Source organism: Seriola dumerili, unplaced genomic scaffold (assembly GCF_002260705.1).
Source record: "Seriola dumerili isolate Sdu_G_001 unplaced genomic scaffold, Sdu_1.0 BDQW01000138.1, whole genome shotgun sequence".
In the NCBI taxonomy this organism is placed as follows: Eukaryota; Metazoa; Chordata; class Actinopteri; order Carangiformes; family Carangidae; genus Seriola; species Seriola dumerili.
Window position 1 is genome coordinate 14,099,177 of NW_019174393.1, and position 16,305 is coordinate 14,115,481.

A 16,305-nucleotide genomic window follows, 5' to 3' on the forward strand; every position below is an offset into this window, starting at 1 on the left:
GGGGGAGTTGATACAAAGGTTCAGGACACTACAGGCTGTTTGCACAGTGTTTACACAGACTGTTGATGTCCAACATGTTTTACTTGAATTGTATTAAATGAATAATGATTTACAGAAACTTGTTTGGGACATATCTGTGGTTTTGCCTTGGTTGTACACTTTGAGAACTAATCGTCCATCAGACAGCAGATGTGTCACATACAGACACTAAACTGCATTCAGTAGACATGTCCTTTTATACAAGTTTTATAGAGCACAGATTTGTGCTATTTTAATGCTAAAAATTTCCAGGATTGTGAGTTTCCAAAAGACCTTTGTCATGATGGGACAGAAAACACACACACCTCCTCACTGACATGGTTGTCAGCTCCTCTGAAACAGTTTGTGAACTCAGTACCTCAGAGGATGATGGACGCCAAAGTCTCTTGACTCCTCACAGCTTCAGAGCTCCACTGAGTTCATTCATATGAGTGAAAGTCAGGCAGCTCAGTTCCAGGTGCAGCTCTTCAGTCCATCAAACAAGTTTTTAATGTGATGTAGTTGCTCCGTCAGCTCAGTGGGGGCGCCGTTCTGGTCAAGCTTCTCTTTTATCTGTGGAAAATGAATCCAGTGTCAGTTTACAGGAATGTTGCAATTTTAAAATCTACATTTTCTAGTCAAACTTCTGCTCAGTGGAGTGACAACTGTTCCTGACTAATCCTTCTGCTTGTGTCCAAAAACATTCATGAAAACAAACAGACAAGATTCCTTCATATTCAAGTTTTATCTCTTTATGAATTCTTTGTAAAGACTTGGAATAAGTCAGATTAGTCCTCTTATATTGATTTATACTGACAAGTCAAATCATTGTTGGTTTGCATTTTGAAATGTGACAGGAACAGGAAGCAACTGCCTGATAAAGTAGAGAGAAAATCAGAGGGTTTTAAATCTCATTTCCTCTACACGCACACTGGTTTCACAAGTGTCTCTGTGGCTGTTGCTCGTCTGGACAACACCCCAGATACAAGGTCACAACAAATAAAATGTGGGTAAACTAGGAGTTGTGGTGCTCATAAAAACAGAAACCACAAGAATAACACATTTCTAATGTTATGACCTCACATGCTTCTGTTGAAACCACTTGTTGGTAATGGTGGTTTTGCCTAAAGAAAGACAAAATAATAATAAGAAGGTGGGTAAAGCTCATTTAAAGTTAGATGGTTTTCACACTGCAGCCAAAATCCCCGTTAACATTTGTCATCGCCCACACACTCAGACCGGATGATGTGTAATCAGTGTGAAAAACAAAAGGCTCCACTCCATGTTTTCCAATTCCAGTCCTGGTTGTGTTTTTCTCCAGTGTCACTGTTCACCTCAGAGAGCAGGTTATCAGTGTGTCAATGTGCAAACTGCAAATAAAATGTGTTGAGACAAATCTGTATGTAGCATCTCAAACATCATCCTCACTTCACCCAAAGCACCCACAGTGACTTCAGAAAGTGAGAAGAAAATGTGTGAGCTGCTCTTGAGAAGAAAAGTACTGACCTCAGTGAAGTATCGCTGGATGAATCTGTAGAGCTCTCGGAGGGCTGCGGCTTCGTTGAATTCATTTTCATGTTTCTGAAATAAAAAACAGTCATCTTTCACTGCTGGTCTTCACCGAGCCACTTTTTTTTTTTTTCTTTTAGATTTTATATTGAAATGGACGTTACCTTCGACTCCTGCTGCAAGAAGTCCTTGAATTCTGAGTCTGTGATTGGTGACTGCTCTCTGATCTGCTTATAGTACGCCTTCACTTCCTGTTTGAACTTGGGAATATCTTTGGCATACAGGAGCTTGTTGGTCGGTGCGTGCTGGAACACAATAACATTCAAGTATTGTGACTTTTTGGTGCAAACTTCCTGTGAAAAGATGTTGATTTTACTTCTGTATTAGAGTTGACATCAACCACTGAGTGCACTGTCTCAGCAGAGGAAGGCAAACTGGACTTCCTGCGCTTCTTGTCAGAATGAAATGTGAGACTTGTCTTATACTTTACCTTCCCCAGCTGGGTCTCACTGAGGGAGAAGGAGTCCATGAAGGCCTGAGCGATGACGGACAAGCAGCCGTCCAGATGTGGCGTCTTCTCCATGTCGAAAACAAACTGGGGGTTTTTCAGGATGTTGACCCAGAAGCGCAGAGGCAAACTGTGAAGAAAGTGTAAAGACTCGTCAGGCAGACGCTCTACCATCCCTACATTTATTTGTTCTGACTTGTCCACAGAACTTTGGATGACCCAGCTGTACCTGTTGGTCTTCCAGATGTGCAGGACATCTGGGTCGGTGATCTTCATGTAGTCTGCCTGAGTGTCCAGGAAGTCAAAGAAGTATTTGACAGCATGCAGAGCTTTGCTGTGCTGTGTCCCCCAGATGGTCTTGAACAGGTTCTCCACAAATGAATGCACGGCCACCTTAGAGAGAGAACGAGGTGATTTCATTTCTGCTGTTCAGAAGTACACTGAGCAGGAAAAGAAATTTCAAGTTCCAAATTTAGTTTAAATTCCTCTCATCTGAGATAACTCTACATGTTTCCCCTGTCAGTAGAACTTGCTGTTGCTTATTAATTTCCTGCTTTCCTAGAAAAGGGAAGATCAAAGTGACACCTGCTTTTTTTCTAAGTTGAAAACAAAATCTTCTTCAAACTCAGCAAAGCTAAGCTCAGGGTGTGAGTGACAGAAATGGCAGCTTCCTGTATCAACTCTGCTGCTGGTGGTAAAAATAACCACGGCAGAGGCAGATTCTAGTATCAGTTCTGCTCGTGTTGGAGTGAGTGTCTGGTTCCCTTGCCTTGGTGGAGAGCAGCTTGGTGAGGTGCACTTCCTTCAGTTTTAACTTCTTCCTCTCTGGGTTCTTTCTCTGGTCCTCGTCTACATCAGGATCAATCTGCCGGTAAAGAAAACACCAGCCACCAGTTCATCTCAGCCCAAACTAACCTTCAGTATCCTGTGATATCTGAACATCTGATGAGTCACTTCAGCAAACACAAAACACAACGTGTCTCTTACCAAGTGGAAGTATTTTCCAGAGAAGTTCTCATCATCTGGAGGGAAAATGAGCAGAAATCAACAGTGATTATTAGCAGAGATAATTAACATCTTCTTTTCTGTAATCACTGAGATGTAATATACAGCTCATAAAGAAAAGCTCTGAATGAAAGAAGGTTATGCTTCAGTATTTGAAACTGACCACGACCCATTTCTAAATCCTCCTATAGGCTGCACAGTAAATCTGGGACATTTCTAAAGGTGACAGTGGTGGAGAGCAGCAGAGAAACAGTTAATGTGCATCTCCAAAGGAGCTGAAAACATTTACTTTCTCCCACTGAACACTCGGGTTGTCACCAAAATAACAAAATACTCAAAGCTGAAGCTCCACTTAAGCTGACTGGAGCTGACTGTTTGTTCGAGCTGGCAGGCTTTACTTCATTAGGACTTTGAGTGTCGACTAGAACTGAAACAATTAGTCAATTAATCAATTAGTCAATCAACAAAAAAATCTAACTATTTTGATAATCAAATAATCATTTCAGTCATTTCTCAAGAAAAAATAGTGATAAAAAATGTGAGGATTTGTTGCTTTTCTCAGCTTGTAGTAAACTGAACATCTGTTTTTGAATAAACAATTCACTAATTGATCAAAAAAGGCAGATGAATTTATAATGAAAACAATAGTTAGTTTAGTTGAGATTATTTTTACACATACTGGTCTCAAAGTCAGACTTGAACCTTCACGGCTGGTGCAGAAACTACCAGATGCTGTTCAGAGACTTATCACTGCAACTAATTGTAAACTCTTAAATCCTTTGTTTGTCTTTTAAGTTTCAAGCAACCTCATGTGTTTTTATCCTGCTAGCTTTGCTTTACAGCTCCGTCATGAACTGCTCTGAATAGAAGAATCAGCTGTTCATCTCAAAGTGAAATGAAGGGAACGGTTTGACATTTGACGAGTGAGATACAAAGTGCTGCCGAGCTTTAGATGTGTTGCTAGGCAACCTGCTTCCAGTCTTAATGCTAAGCTAAGCTAAACACCTCCTGGTTCTGTCTCCATACTTAATCTACTGATGTGCAAGTAGTAACAATCTTCTCAGCTCTCACCCTTCAGACTTCCCTGTGGGCTCAGAGGAGGACGAGTTTTCTTAGAAAGCACTTTGATCGTTGCTCCATCAGGAACCTGCAGGAGAACAAAAACAGGATGCTGCTGTTTTAGTGAGAGGTTCATCAAACATCAGCTTTCCAGGAACTAAAGAAAACCTTTATTTAACATTTGCGCAATAAAACTCAAAGGTCTGATATTTTAAAAACTTTTCCTGTGTTTTATTTGTTGATCCATAATCACCGTAGTTTTACATCTCCTCTCTCAGGCTTCTCTCTGGAGCTCTAGTAACAACAGGTCAGTGAGCCAATCAGAAGAGAGGAGGTTCCAAGCTTCTCTTCTGATTGGCTGACTGTTTACTGAGTAACTGAATAAAAATATAGCAGATTTCAGGTAAACACCCAGAGAAAACAAATCCTGCAAGGTTGAACGGTGGGTCCAGGTGGGAGGGGCGTGGCAGGAGTCCTGGCAGCTCGTTTTAAAGCTCAGTTTCTGAATACAGGTTCTACATTAATATAGATCCTAGACCTGCTTTATAATCACAAAAGACATGGAAATCTACCTTTATACAATATGGGACATGTAATTTAAAACTAAAATTTTCAGTGTTACATGGATTTCCCAAGTCAGCAACGCTCATGTGTTGTTTCTTGTTTGACTAATCATGTGCTTATTTAAGTTGTAGCATGGCCAACATACACCAGAACATCAGGCCATGATTCAGCTCATTTGGTGGAGTTGTATCCCTCCTGCCCTGATGGTGCTCTGACAGATGGTGCTCAAAAAAGATTCCATGATCCCATTAGGAAGCCATTACAAACCACTCTCCCTCCAGTATGTTTTTTTTCTTTCTTGTATATAAAAGCCTCTCTTCAGCTTTGATGACAAAGGGAGACAGAGGCTGAGCTGCTGTCGACTAACTAGGTTAAATATAATTCTGTTGTTGCCGACAGGAAACGATGAGTCTGATATCAACAGCAAGTTTCAAAGTGAAGAAAGTAAAAGACCCTGAAAAGCAGTGTGTGTTCAGCACAGTGAGTCACGTTATCTGACTTTTGTTCTTGGTGTTAATACTACACACACCACCTCAGTCAACAATGGGTTTTGTGTTTGTGTGTGTGTGTGTGTGTTGAAGATGGTGGGAGCTGTTGTGTTTTCTCTCTCTAATGTTGTAAAGTCTGACCTAACTGTAAGGAGTCTTGAGATGTGACGTATGTTATGAACTGAATTATAAAAAGGTAATTATTTTTGGGTCTCCCAGCATGTGGCCTTTTCCTGTAAGATTAAATCTGTGTTAAAATATTACAGGTGGTATTTATCCAGTTTCTGTCAAGCTGTCATGTGAATTTTATTTGACAACAGGCACAGAAAACACCTGTATCTGCACCAGTGCGCACAGACAGCAGCAACAACACTGAAAGTGAGAGGAGACTTGTAGAGACTATGGTTTCTTTAGTTCGTGAAGTGGAGTGTTGCACAGTCTGTATTTCAGTTTCACCTCAGAAACACCCTCTATCCAACACACAACTGGCCCACACATCAACACAGGAGTTTCTGCATGAGAGTATGAAAGTATGACAAACTTTTTTTTTCCCCCAAACACTCTCACCTCGTAGTGATTGAGTGTGTTGAGCATCGTCACCTCCCCGACAACCTCCGAGCTTCTGTCCACTTCCTCAAGAGGAACAAAGGATCCAATCTTCTCAAACTCTGGTGGGACAAAGAGGAAAAGTTACAGTTAAACAGTTTGAAATTACTTTATGGAAGGTTATAGATGATTTTGTGGCAACTTAAAAATCAAATGTTTATTTCACTTTAATGCGCAGTCATAAACAATATCAAGTTAAATGAGCAAAAATGTGCAATAATACCCCTTAAATCACCTGTTGTGCTTTAAGAATGTGGCTGCTATTGTTGTTCTTACTGTCAACAACTGTCCAGCTTCACCATGTCTGTGACACTCCAGACTCCTGAGTCTTTTACAATTTATCACAATATACACTTTCATTTAAAGAAAAAGCTAAATCATTCCTTGAATTGTACATTTGGTGGGGACTATTATTGGACTATTATTTAATGGTCCACCAAGACGGTGTATGTGAGACTGACTTACACATTAATGTTCAAGGTATGTAAGGAACTGATGTGTTTTGAATGGTTTTGTACAACAGTGGCAGATAGAAATAAGACACATCAGCCTTTGGCTACAAATACAAAACCTGTTGATAAAACCACTACATTGTTGGTTTCAGTGTTTGATTAGTTGACAATAAGAAAAATATAGAATCTCAGACTCATCCTCTGAAACACAGCGAACAGCATTTAAACCATACAACTTAGTTAGACAGTAAAGCAGTGGTGTGTTACTGACCGATACAAACGTCCCTGAGGGCGACGTTGTAGGGGAAACCAAACTTGGCCTTGAAGGTGGACAGGATTTTCTCTTTGACCTGCTCTACTGTGTCACAGCTCAGGGCGTTGACCTCCAGAGGCTCACTGACCTCCCCGTCACTGCCCACAGCAAACAGCACCTTCAGCTTCTGCACACAACAGACACAAACATGGACACAACTCACATGACACTGTATAAATCTCAGTCTCGTGTTTTTTCTAACCTCAGGCAGAATTAAAAACAGATTACTACATTTCACATTCATTCAGTCAGATACACACAGTCCACGTCTCAGTGGTGACTAAAACCTGAATTCACTTGCTCATGCACACAGCAGCTTGTACAGTATACTTGCTTGCGTACTTGTCAAAAACGACTAAAATAACCACTAATGCTAATCTCAGTTTCACTATTGTGTGAACAAACCGGATCTAAACCTCATTGAAACATTAGCCGTTTCAAAATGTACAGTTTACAGTGTTCGACCGACTAGCTCGTAGCTCTTCTGTCGTTGCGTCGGGTGTGTTTTGTATGCTGCAGCCTGGAGCCCACACACAGTTAACTATATTATACGCACATGGGTTAATGATGAAAGGTGAGCATTAGCCATCTGATGGTTACGGGCGTGTTCTTATTCATAATAACACGTTATAAGAACATTGGCTGTGTCATGTTCATTGTTGGAAAGTATAAAGCAGCTGCAGGTTAATAAAAGGTGTTCAGAGCTGTGTCACATGACAGGAAGTATCATCAGAGACTGATGATCTTATTCCTCTCTGTAGTTTTGTGGCTAATGGTTGCACCTAATGCCAATGTACAGTAAATGTAAAGTGGTTTACTTTACATGGTCACAGGAAAAACACTTTGTTTTAAGGTGGATTTTCTGTTATCGTACAGAGTTTAACATTACAGCACGCAGCGGCACCATGTGTCACTCCAGCAGCAGGGAGAGTGAAATGTAAAAGAAAGAACACAGTACTAAAGATGAAACACAGGGAAGTGTTGTATTAGAAAAGCGTTGTGGCAGTGATCCAACACATTATTTTTTGTTGAAGGTTTATGTGCAGGATGTTCATGTCTCTTACTTACTGCCCATCATGTATGTTTCATGTGCTTCAGTCTAAATAACATTCAGCATGTACCACATGAAAAGATATGTACCATGAGCGTGTACATGTGTAAGCGAGCTGTCAAACATTAGATTTAAAATACTGTGTGACTGGGAGGAGCAGTGATGAATCCACAGAGACTGACTCTACAGCTCTCTCACTCTCAGTGCTCTCAGCTGTAGACACTGAAATAGCTCTGATGAACTCACGGTGCCTCTACCTGCCCTGCACCAAACAGCAGACAAAGTTACAACCGTTTAGCAGCTAAAGAGGCCGCTTCATAGGAGACTGATATCACAGGTTCATCGTGGTCAGTCCTGCAGGACTACAAAGACTTATTACAAAATAAAGTTCTGTTTCAGTTTAATCTCTCGGTGTATGTCACGTCATGCTTGGCCACTAGCTCATATTTTCCTGCTCTCTCAGTTCTAATGGCATCTACATGCTTTATAATGAAATAATGTGCCGATCCTTTACAGAGACATTTGTTGATCAAAGCCGGGCAGCGTATATTGAACACTGTCACTGTGTTGTTCTAAATGGGATATAAAGTTAGTATGTATCTGCAAATGAACCCATAACTGCCAAACTACTGTATGTACATGTCAACCCGCATCTAATACTGAACATCGATTTTCTCTCATTTGTTGTATTTAATTAATTGGTTCCCAATATTTACTGCACAAAAATTAAATGTATTTTTTCAGTTCCTCTGATCTTTGCTTTTTGCTAGTGAATAACTGGATAATATTACTTCTTCAGGACTCTTAAAAATTACTTAAAGTACTTTAACTTTTTGGTTATGATCCATAAACCTTTACGATGTAGAAAGTAGAGATTTTTTCATTTTAAGGAGTCACACAAGCCCACAACTCTAGGAACCACTGATTTAATGGATGTTGATGTCTGATGTCATTTAAATCCTTCTTTCAGCTGAACATGTGAATTGTTGTTTATTTTTCACAACTATATATTTTTTTTACTTACTTTCTATGCTAATACAGTATTAACCAACATTATAATTCAACTTGCATTAAACACACACACGTCTGCATATAGTGTCATGAGGTTTTCTATCTCTGCTCTGATCAGTTGGGTGTGTTCAAAGAAACCTGGTTCATACAAAATGTGGGTTTTCTGATATGTATCATCTGGGCGATGCAGAGATGTTCCACTTTCTTGAATTAGATGCTTTTGCCAGGACTGTGAGTCTGTATATAATGCCTCTCTCTCTGGGGATCTGTAACATTTCATTATTTGAATTTGACAAAATCTTTTTCCTGACAACGAGCTGCAGTGGTTGAGAAGTCAGTAAAAACCTTCGACAGTATCAGTGTCTTCACACAATCAGAGTAGGTTATTGACCAACCCAACCCTTTCTCAATATTTTGTTTCCTGTCACCAAACTGAACACATCCCTCACTGACATAACCAAACAACATCCACTCTCATTTTCAATCTGAATGTTTGACAGCAGGCAGATACTTCCTGCTGTAGGATGAGAAGATTTTCAGTTTCACTTGTGTTACCAAGTTACTTCAAACTACGCCCCAAACAGAAGCCAAACAAGGTTGTTTTTAACTCTGCCTGATACGTCTAAACATGAATAAATTGAATTTCTCTCAACAAATTCACTGTCTATTAAGCAATAGGTTGAGTAATCTGATATACAAGTACAAAAGTTTTAGGCACTTTAGATGTTTAAATTCTTATCGATCCTGCAGTGCTATTATGAACGGTGTCAAATTCATGCTTCAGCAGGACAGTCAGTCCACATGTAGAACCAGAGTCAGAAGTATCCTCAGAGACAATAACCAGGAGTCCTGCAACAGATGGACTGGCCCCAACAGAGCCCTGATGTCAGCATCATGGAGTCAGCCTGGGATCGGACTGACTCCACAGCCTAAATCCACAGAAGAACCGTGGCAGGTTCTCCAGAATGCAGGAACAACCTACCTGCCAAGAACCTGAAGAACTGTGAGCAGGTGTACCGAGGAGAACCGGTGCTGCTTTAAATGCACTGTACTGTGCATTTCTGGATACTTCAGGGACTATTTCAAAACTTCTTAGCATAACGATAATGAGGTAAATAAACCCCTGTCAAGCTCTTTACAGTTATACTGTGTGTTCAGATCTCAAGATAAACAGAGGAGGAAGTGATTCAGTGGCTGTTTCTGTGCACCGACAAGCTGTCTCCATACAGTCAATGTGAGAAACAGCCAGACCTGAAAGTTATTACACTAAAACTCGGATGTCCATGTTGGGTGTGAAAAACCTGACCCACAATTTGGAGATTTAACATCACAGCATCCTTTTTGATAGAGCTGAAATACAGGATTAAGTAAGAGCCGTTTTGTAGAGAACCATCAGACCAAAAACAGAACTAAGAAAATGGGAAGTGGTAATGATCACTTGCATGTTCAAATACAGCTGACTAAACTTGGGATGAACTGACGTGGAAAAAAAATATGTAAATGTTCCACTAATAGTTTAGTGGTTATTTCATGTACCTGAAGTAAACAAACCACCACACAGGAAAGGAGCTCTTTTTTGGACTCCACTAATCCGCTCAAGTGTACAAGTGCCCTGAGATGTAAAATGTGTATGTGTGTGTGTGTGTGTGTGTGTGTGTGTGTGTGTGTGTGTGTGTACCAGGCAGCTGAAGTCCGGAGCCTGCCACAGCAGCCAGTCCTCACTGAGTGTGTACAGAGCTTTCTCTGTCACACAGTCCACAGGTCCTTTGGCGATCTGCTGCGTGAGAGCGCTCACCATCAGGAACAGGTGCTGGCCAACACTTTCCTGTACAGAATCAGAAACGGGAACTCAGTGAGTCAGTACTGTAAACCACCAGAATATGTAGAATATGATACCGACAATCACATTTATGAAGAAGACCACATGTGTGGTGTAATGTAACAGAGCTGATTAAAAATCTGAACTGTGGACATGACATGAATAACTCCTCTGACTGCATGATAGCTATACAGAGCTACTGTCAGTCACCATGGAAACAAGCCTGTTGACAGAGGAGGTTTAGAGGATAGGATGTAGTTTATCAAATAGCTGAATCGACACCTACAGCAAATACCCTGCTGGAGCCTCCCAGAAACACCTTGACAAGATATGAATAACCAAAGGTAAATCATAAAGCAATATAACTTACAACACAGACCAACATCAACACAGACAAACCAGTGCCTTACTTATCATGTCAAAGACAGCTTGAGGGAGAGCTTTCACTAAATACTTTGTATTATATATTGAAGTATTGCACAAATTGTAAAACCATTTGCTTTGAACACTGGATTGTGATGCATGGTGTTATTATCACCAAGCGCCACAGAACAAGTTCCTGTTTACTTCACACATGTTGACAATATTTTAACTAATCTGAAGGTGTGTCACAAGTTATGACAAGACAGTGGCTCTGTGAGGTCAAACTAAAGAATAGCATCGGCATGCTATCGTACTCACAGTAATGCTAACATACTGGTGTTTAGCACACATTAGTTTTATCATGTTCACCATCTTAGTTTGGAGTGAGAGTATCTTATCTAAAGCTAACCACTAAATTTTAAAAAAATCATGATGGTGCTGAAAGAAAAGTCAAATAATGAGTCATTAGTCTGAAAGTTAGATATGTCATCTTGGAACCATGAATGTCAAACACCAATTGTGCACCTATCCATTTAGCAGATGTTGAGCTATTTAACTGGATAAGTCAAAACTTTGACCTGCTGGTGGCACTGGATGAAAAGTAACCAAAGTCGATAGAATTTATCGTCTGGGGACCATGAATGCTTTTTTCTTTAACAAAATTTAAAGGCTGTCCAACCAATAGTTGTTGCAATATTTCAGTCCTGACAAAGTGGTAGACCGACCAACAGACAACCATACAGCCAGTGTATCAGCCTGGTTTAAAGTAGTCATAAAGTGACAGTAAAGCAAAAGCACAAAGACAAGGAACAGAAGAGCAACGGACCCGGAGGAAGCCATAAAGGCATATGGACATCCAGTTGGTCAACAGTTTCTCCACTGTGGACTCAGTGCGTCGTAGAAACAGTTTGGGCTGAGCGTTGCTTTTTTGCTGCATCAGATCCTTCAGCAGAACCTCCATCACCTCTGTCAGGTAGAACAGGTTGCCGTGGAGTGCTACTGTTAGTAGAGATGCCAATGCACACCTGAAACAGAATAGAGTAAAATGAGAGAGGAGATAAGAACAGGATACAGCACGTGAGGAAGATGAGAAAACAATCCTTAGGAGATGATAAGAAGATAATAAAAGCAGACAAGAATGGATGAGGAGGAGAACAGAACTGACATGAGTTAACAAGAGGATGAGCAAATGGACTGCACTTATATAAAGCTTTTCTAGTTTCATCTCTCTCACACATATACACACACACACACACACACACACACACACGGTGCAATTTGGGGTTCAGTATCTTGCCTAAACACACTTAACATGTGGGCCAAAAGAACTAGGGATCGAACCACCCACCTTCGACCCGCTCTACCTCCTGAGCCACAGTTGCCCTAACAGCCTTAGACTTATAACAAGATTAGGTCAGAACTAGTATACGGCCGGAGGACTGTGTTTGGTCAATGTGAGCACAGAGAGGTGTGTCTGTGGAGGGAAAGCCTAAAATACTGGCAACTCTCTACAGAAAGTAGCCATGGTTTGTCCAAGGAGCTTTAGATTTATGTGCTAGCTGTTGCAGTGCAGCCAAAAAGGTGAGGGAGGATACAAGTGAAGGGAAATAAAGTGAAAAATTAAATGGACATTAATAGGTAAGAAAAAAGAAAGAGAAAAGTGGAACAGGAAACTGAAACCGCAGTATTAAAATAGTATAGAATAGAGCAGTGTACAAATATGGAAGAGAAGAGAAGCTGAACAACAGAGGAAAATAAAAACAGAACAAGTCAGAAAGGGACAGCAAGAGCAAGCACAAAATGGAAGAGATCAAAATTACAGCTGCATTGTTACCAACATACATCTTTAGTATCATGATATGTGAGTCACATAAACTGGCTTTAAGTAAAACATGAAAAACTGACTTGTCTTTGATGGTGAAGTTCTTCTGCTCCTCCAGAGCGTGAACCATAGATGTGAGGAAGAGCTGATCCTGGATCAGCCTGGACAAGCCCTGGCAACACTCATCAAGCTGAACCTTCACTGCGTCCTGATACCAGGTCAGATACAACGATGCAAACATCACTGACAGTTACAAAACTGCACATTATGACATGTACATGTAGTTGGTGTCAAACCTTACCTGATCAATGTCTCTGATACACGACGTCATCAAACATTCACTCTGGGAAACAGTAACAAAATGGTAGCTCTGTTAATTTGGTGATGATAATGTATTCGATATTTTCAGCATCAGTGTATCTGACATGATCATTTGCTTTCTTCACATCTCAGCTGTACCTCAGGAAAAAAGATTCTGGAGGCAAAGTGCTTGTAGTCCAGGAAAGGAATCGCTCCAACGTTTTCCATCAGCTCAGCTTTCTCTGTCTGCAGATCCACAAAACCTGCAGCAGACAGTTAAATGAGGCTGCTTTTATGAAACTCTAGACCTGAGTGACACAACATCTCGTTTGGCATGACTGGAGAAAACACTTGAAACACCCATGTTTTCTCTGGGAAACACAACAAAGGACAAAGCAGATAATATACATATCTCTCTGTAGAGTCAGATAAAAAAAGCAACGTTGTGAAGCAAGCATCAGTTTTAACAAGTAAAAAGTGAAACTGTAGTGTAAATGGGTGTAGTTCTGATCTACCTCTGCAGGCTTACTACAGATGAGGCAATGCGTTCATGTATGTGTACATTAATGCATGGCCTCATTTGATACTAGAGTCTGTTCCTTTTTCTGATGTCAAACTTGTCACACAGTTGGTGTTAAGACATTTGTTCTGTATGTGTACATAAAAAATCTATTTTTTTTTTAACACCAACTGTGTGACAAGTTTGACATCAGAAAAAGGAACAAGCTCAAGTATCTCACACCATAAATGTGAAGTGCATGTGTTCGTGTGTGTTGAGGCTCTGTGAACTGAGGAAAGTAAAGTGAAGTGGTTCAACATAGGGATGAGTGTGAGATAAGGCTGAGCTGCTTAGCGAATTTGATCAGATACATTCTTCTCATTTTGTAAAGTTGTTTGTAAAGCATGTTACAGAGAAACTGTTGCTGGGAAACATTTTAATGTTTAACAGATTATAGTAGACAGTTTTCAGTGTTGGAAGCCTTTGTAAATACAGTGCTAAAATAAGTACTGGGAACCATGGAAAGCTCTGTTTCTTCTCAGTACCAGACTGCGTTTGTCCACAAAGACAATGCATTCATTTTTGAACAATTTTAAATGATTCAATTTTATTTGTATAGCGCCAAATCATAACATACATTATCTCAAGGCAATTTACAGAGTAAGGTGAAGACCTTATAATATTAAAGAGAGAAACCTAACAGTTCCCACAATGAGCAGCACTTGGTGACACTGGAGAAGAAAAAATCCCTTATAATGTGTGAGAAAAAAGTCTCATTACAGAGAATGCAACATGGCTCTTTGATCCAGTACCAAGCTAGTTTCATTACGCTAACGTGCCCACAATGACAATGCCAACATGTTGATTTTTAGCAGGTATAATGTTTCATGTTATATATCCACCATCTTAATTTAGCATGCTAACACTTGCTAATTAGCACTAAATATAAAATAGAGTTGAGGCTGTTGGGAATGTCATTAGTTTTAGAGGTATTTGGTCAAAACCAACACTGGATTAATTAAACATTTTGAACTGATGATAACACTGGATGAAAAGTTAAAAGATTGCAAAAATTATTTCATGTCATCATTAGGGAAACATGAATTTGAATTAAATACCAAAAATGTTAACCTCTTGGGGGCACCAGTGGGAAAGTCAGTGGATCACCACAATCAGTAGGATTAATCCTCTGGGGATCATGAATGTCTGTAAAATATTTCCATGGTAATCCATCCGACAGATATTTCAGTCTGGTCCAAAGTAATGGGCCCTCTGACATTACCATCCATGGAACCACGCTGCTAGCATAGCTAAAAACAACTCCAGCTCTGTGTTGACTACTATTTAGCATGAGCATGACCTTGACAAGGGATTTGAAATTTTAGTATCCATACAATACCTGAGTTTAGGTTCAGATACCAAAACACTCAATATCTTAGTTATTAACATGACTGGATAAAGAGGTAAGATTTTATTAACATGAGTTTAATACAATTTTTTTTTTTCTTTCACTTGACAAAAGCAGTTCTTAGAGCTAAAGCCAAAAGTCATTGAATGTTGTCCAAACACTAGCAGACACACAAAAACTTTGCCCAAATAGAGCACTACGGCTCTGTGGTGGCCTAATACGGCTACATGCACAACCTCCAACTCAACCCTCATGCCAATTTATGAATGAATGAATAAATTAATTTAATGGTTTATTTAACAAGGACAGTGCACATTAATAAACACTGCTGTAAATGCAACAGTTAGCTAAAAGTTTTCATCTATAATTCCTGGGCAGATGTTTCAAAATCCTTGTCAAGTTCCCGTGCAGAGGCCCATGTTGTTTCTGCTTGAGGCAGCCATATTTTGCCAAAATGTAAGCATTTAGGACATACTGAAGACGTACAGCAGAGGAGACTGTGCTGCAGGATGGAAGTTTCTATTGAAGTTTTGATACTTATCCAAAATTGATTCTGTTTAAACTGGTCACTATTGGGATTCATTGTCCACAAGTCCACAAGTGCTCAATACTTAAAATGTGAGCTTTTATCTGTGCCTTATTGTTATAGCACAGATACATTGTGAGAATTTGTGACTGACCTTGTCTGATATCATTCCTGATGTCGAGCTCCAGGACCTCCAAACGTCTGTTCATCTTAGCAGTGAGCTTCTTCTGTTGGCTTCGATAAACAATAACCACCGCTGAAAGACGAAACCAAGCAGACAAACATACAAAATGACCGAACATTCTACATGAAGCGTACATTTAAACAGATATTGGATTGTTACAGTGGCTGTTTTTAAAAGTGTCTAAAACACGTTTTTTCTGGTGGCCCTTTGCTCTGCCACTCTGCCGTTATCTCCGGTCAGTTCCTAACTGGGAACGCGCCAATTAGAAACTACTGCAGGTAATGTACCGACTATATACAACGACCTCACAGAACCCCAAGTCAAAAAAACGAACTATACCTTTAATGGCAGCTAGAGCTGCAGCTCAGTCCTCAGTTCTTATTTTGCTGGACCTAGTGCTTTCTTGGTTTGAATCCTATTTCACTGGACAACTAAACCTCTAAGACTGAACTCTTAGTCATCCCAGCCAATCAATCTTTCCATCACGATATATCAATATCAAAATCACATCTTCATCTCTCACCCCAACTGGAATGCCCTTCTAGCGGGCGTCCCCTCATGCATGGTGAAACCCTTACTGATGGACCAGAATGCAGCAGTCCGTCTGGTCTTTGATCAGCCCAAAAGGGCACGTCACTCTGCTGCTCATTGACCTACACTGGCTAACCATGACCGCCTGAATCTAATTCAAGTCACTAATGCTGCCCTCGGCGTCTGCACTCATCTACTTGAACTAAATCATTCAGCCTTGTGCTCCTTCTCGTCCACTGTGTCCCAACAAGCAATGTCACCTGGCATCA

The 16,305-nt window shown here is 40.3% G+C and overlaps 1 protein-coding gene across 1 annotated transcript in view; it reads right to left on the minus strand.

Moving 5' to 3' along the window:
• Positions 1 to 476: 476 nt before the first annotated feature.
• The window catches only part of LOC111224603 (plexin-C1-like), a 29,311-nt gene continuing 13,482 nt past the window's right edge, over positions 477 to 16,305 (minus strand). The window contains exons 15-30 of the mRNA XM_022749152.1: positions 15,476 to 15,577; positions 13,048 to 13,151; positions 12,890 to 12,931; positions 12,672 to 12,796; positions 11,593 to 11,791; positions 10,263 to 10,409; positions 6,481 to 6,649; positions 5,719 to 5,819; positions 4,112 to 4,187; positions 3,023 to 3,057; positions 2,805 to 2,900; positions 2,265 to 2,428; positions 2,018 to 2,165; positions 1,692 to 1,832; positions 1,525 to 1,599; positions 477 to 591 (exon numbers count right to left, since the gene is read on the minus strand). Coding sequence (XP_022604873.1) covers positions 487 to 591; positions 1,525 to 1,599; positions 1,692 to 1,832; positions 2,018 to 2,165; positions 2,265 to 2,428; positions 2,805 to 2,900; positions 3,023 to 3,057; positions 4,112 to 4,187; positions 5,719 to 5,819; positions 6,481 to 6,649; positions 10,263 to 10,409; positions 11,593 to 11,791; positions 12,672 to 12,796; positions 12,890 to 12,931; positions 13,048 to 13,151; positions 15,476 to 15,577 — 1,829 coding nt within the window. The 3' untranslated portion in view covers positions 477 to 486. The remainder of the gene's footprint in view (positions 592 to 1,524; positions 1,600 to 1,691; positions 1,833 to 2,017; positions 2,166 to 2,264; positions 2,429 to 2,804; positions 2,901 to 3,022; positions 3,058 to 4,111; positions 4,188 to 5,718; positions 5,820 to 6,480; positions 6,650 to 10,262; positions 10,410 to 11,592; positions 11,792 to 12,671; positions 12,797 to 12,889; positions 12,932 to 13,047; positions 13,152 to 15,475; positions 15,578 to 16,305) is intronic.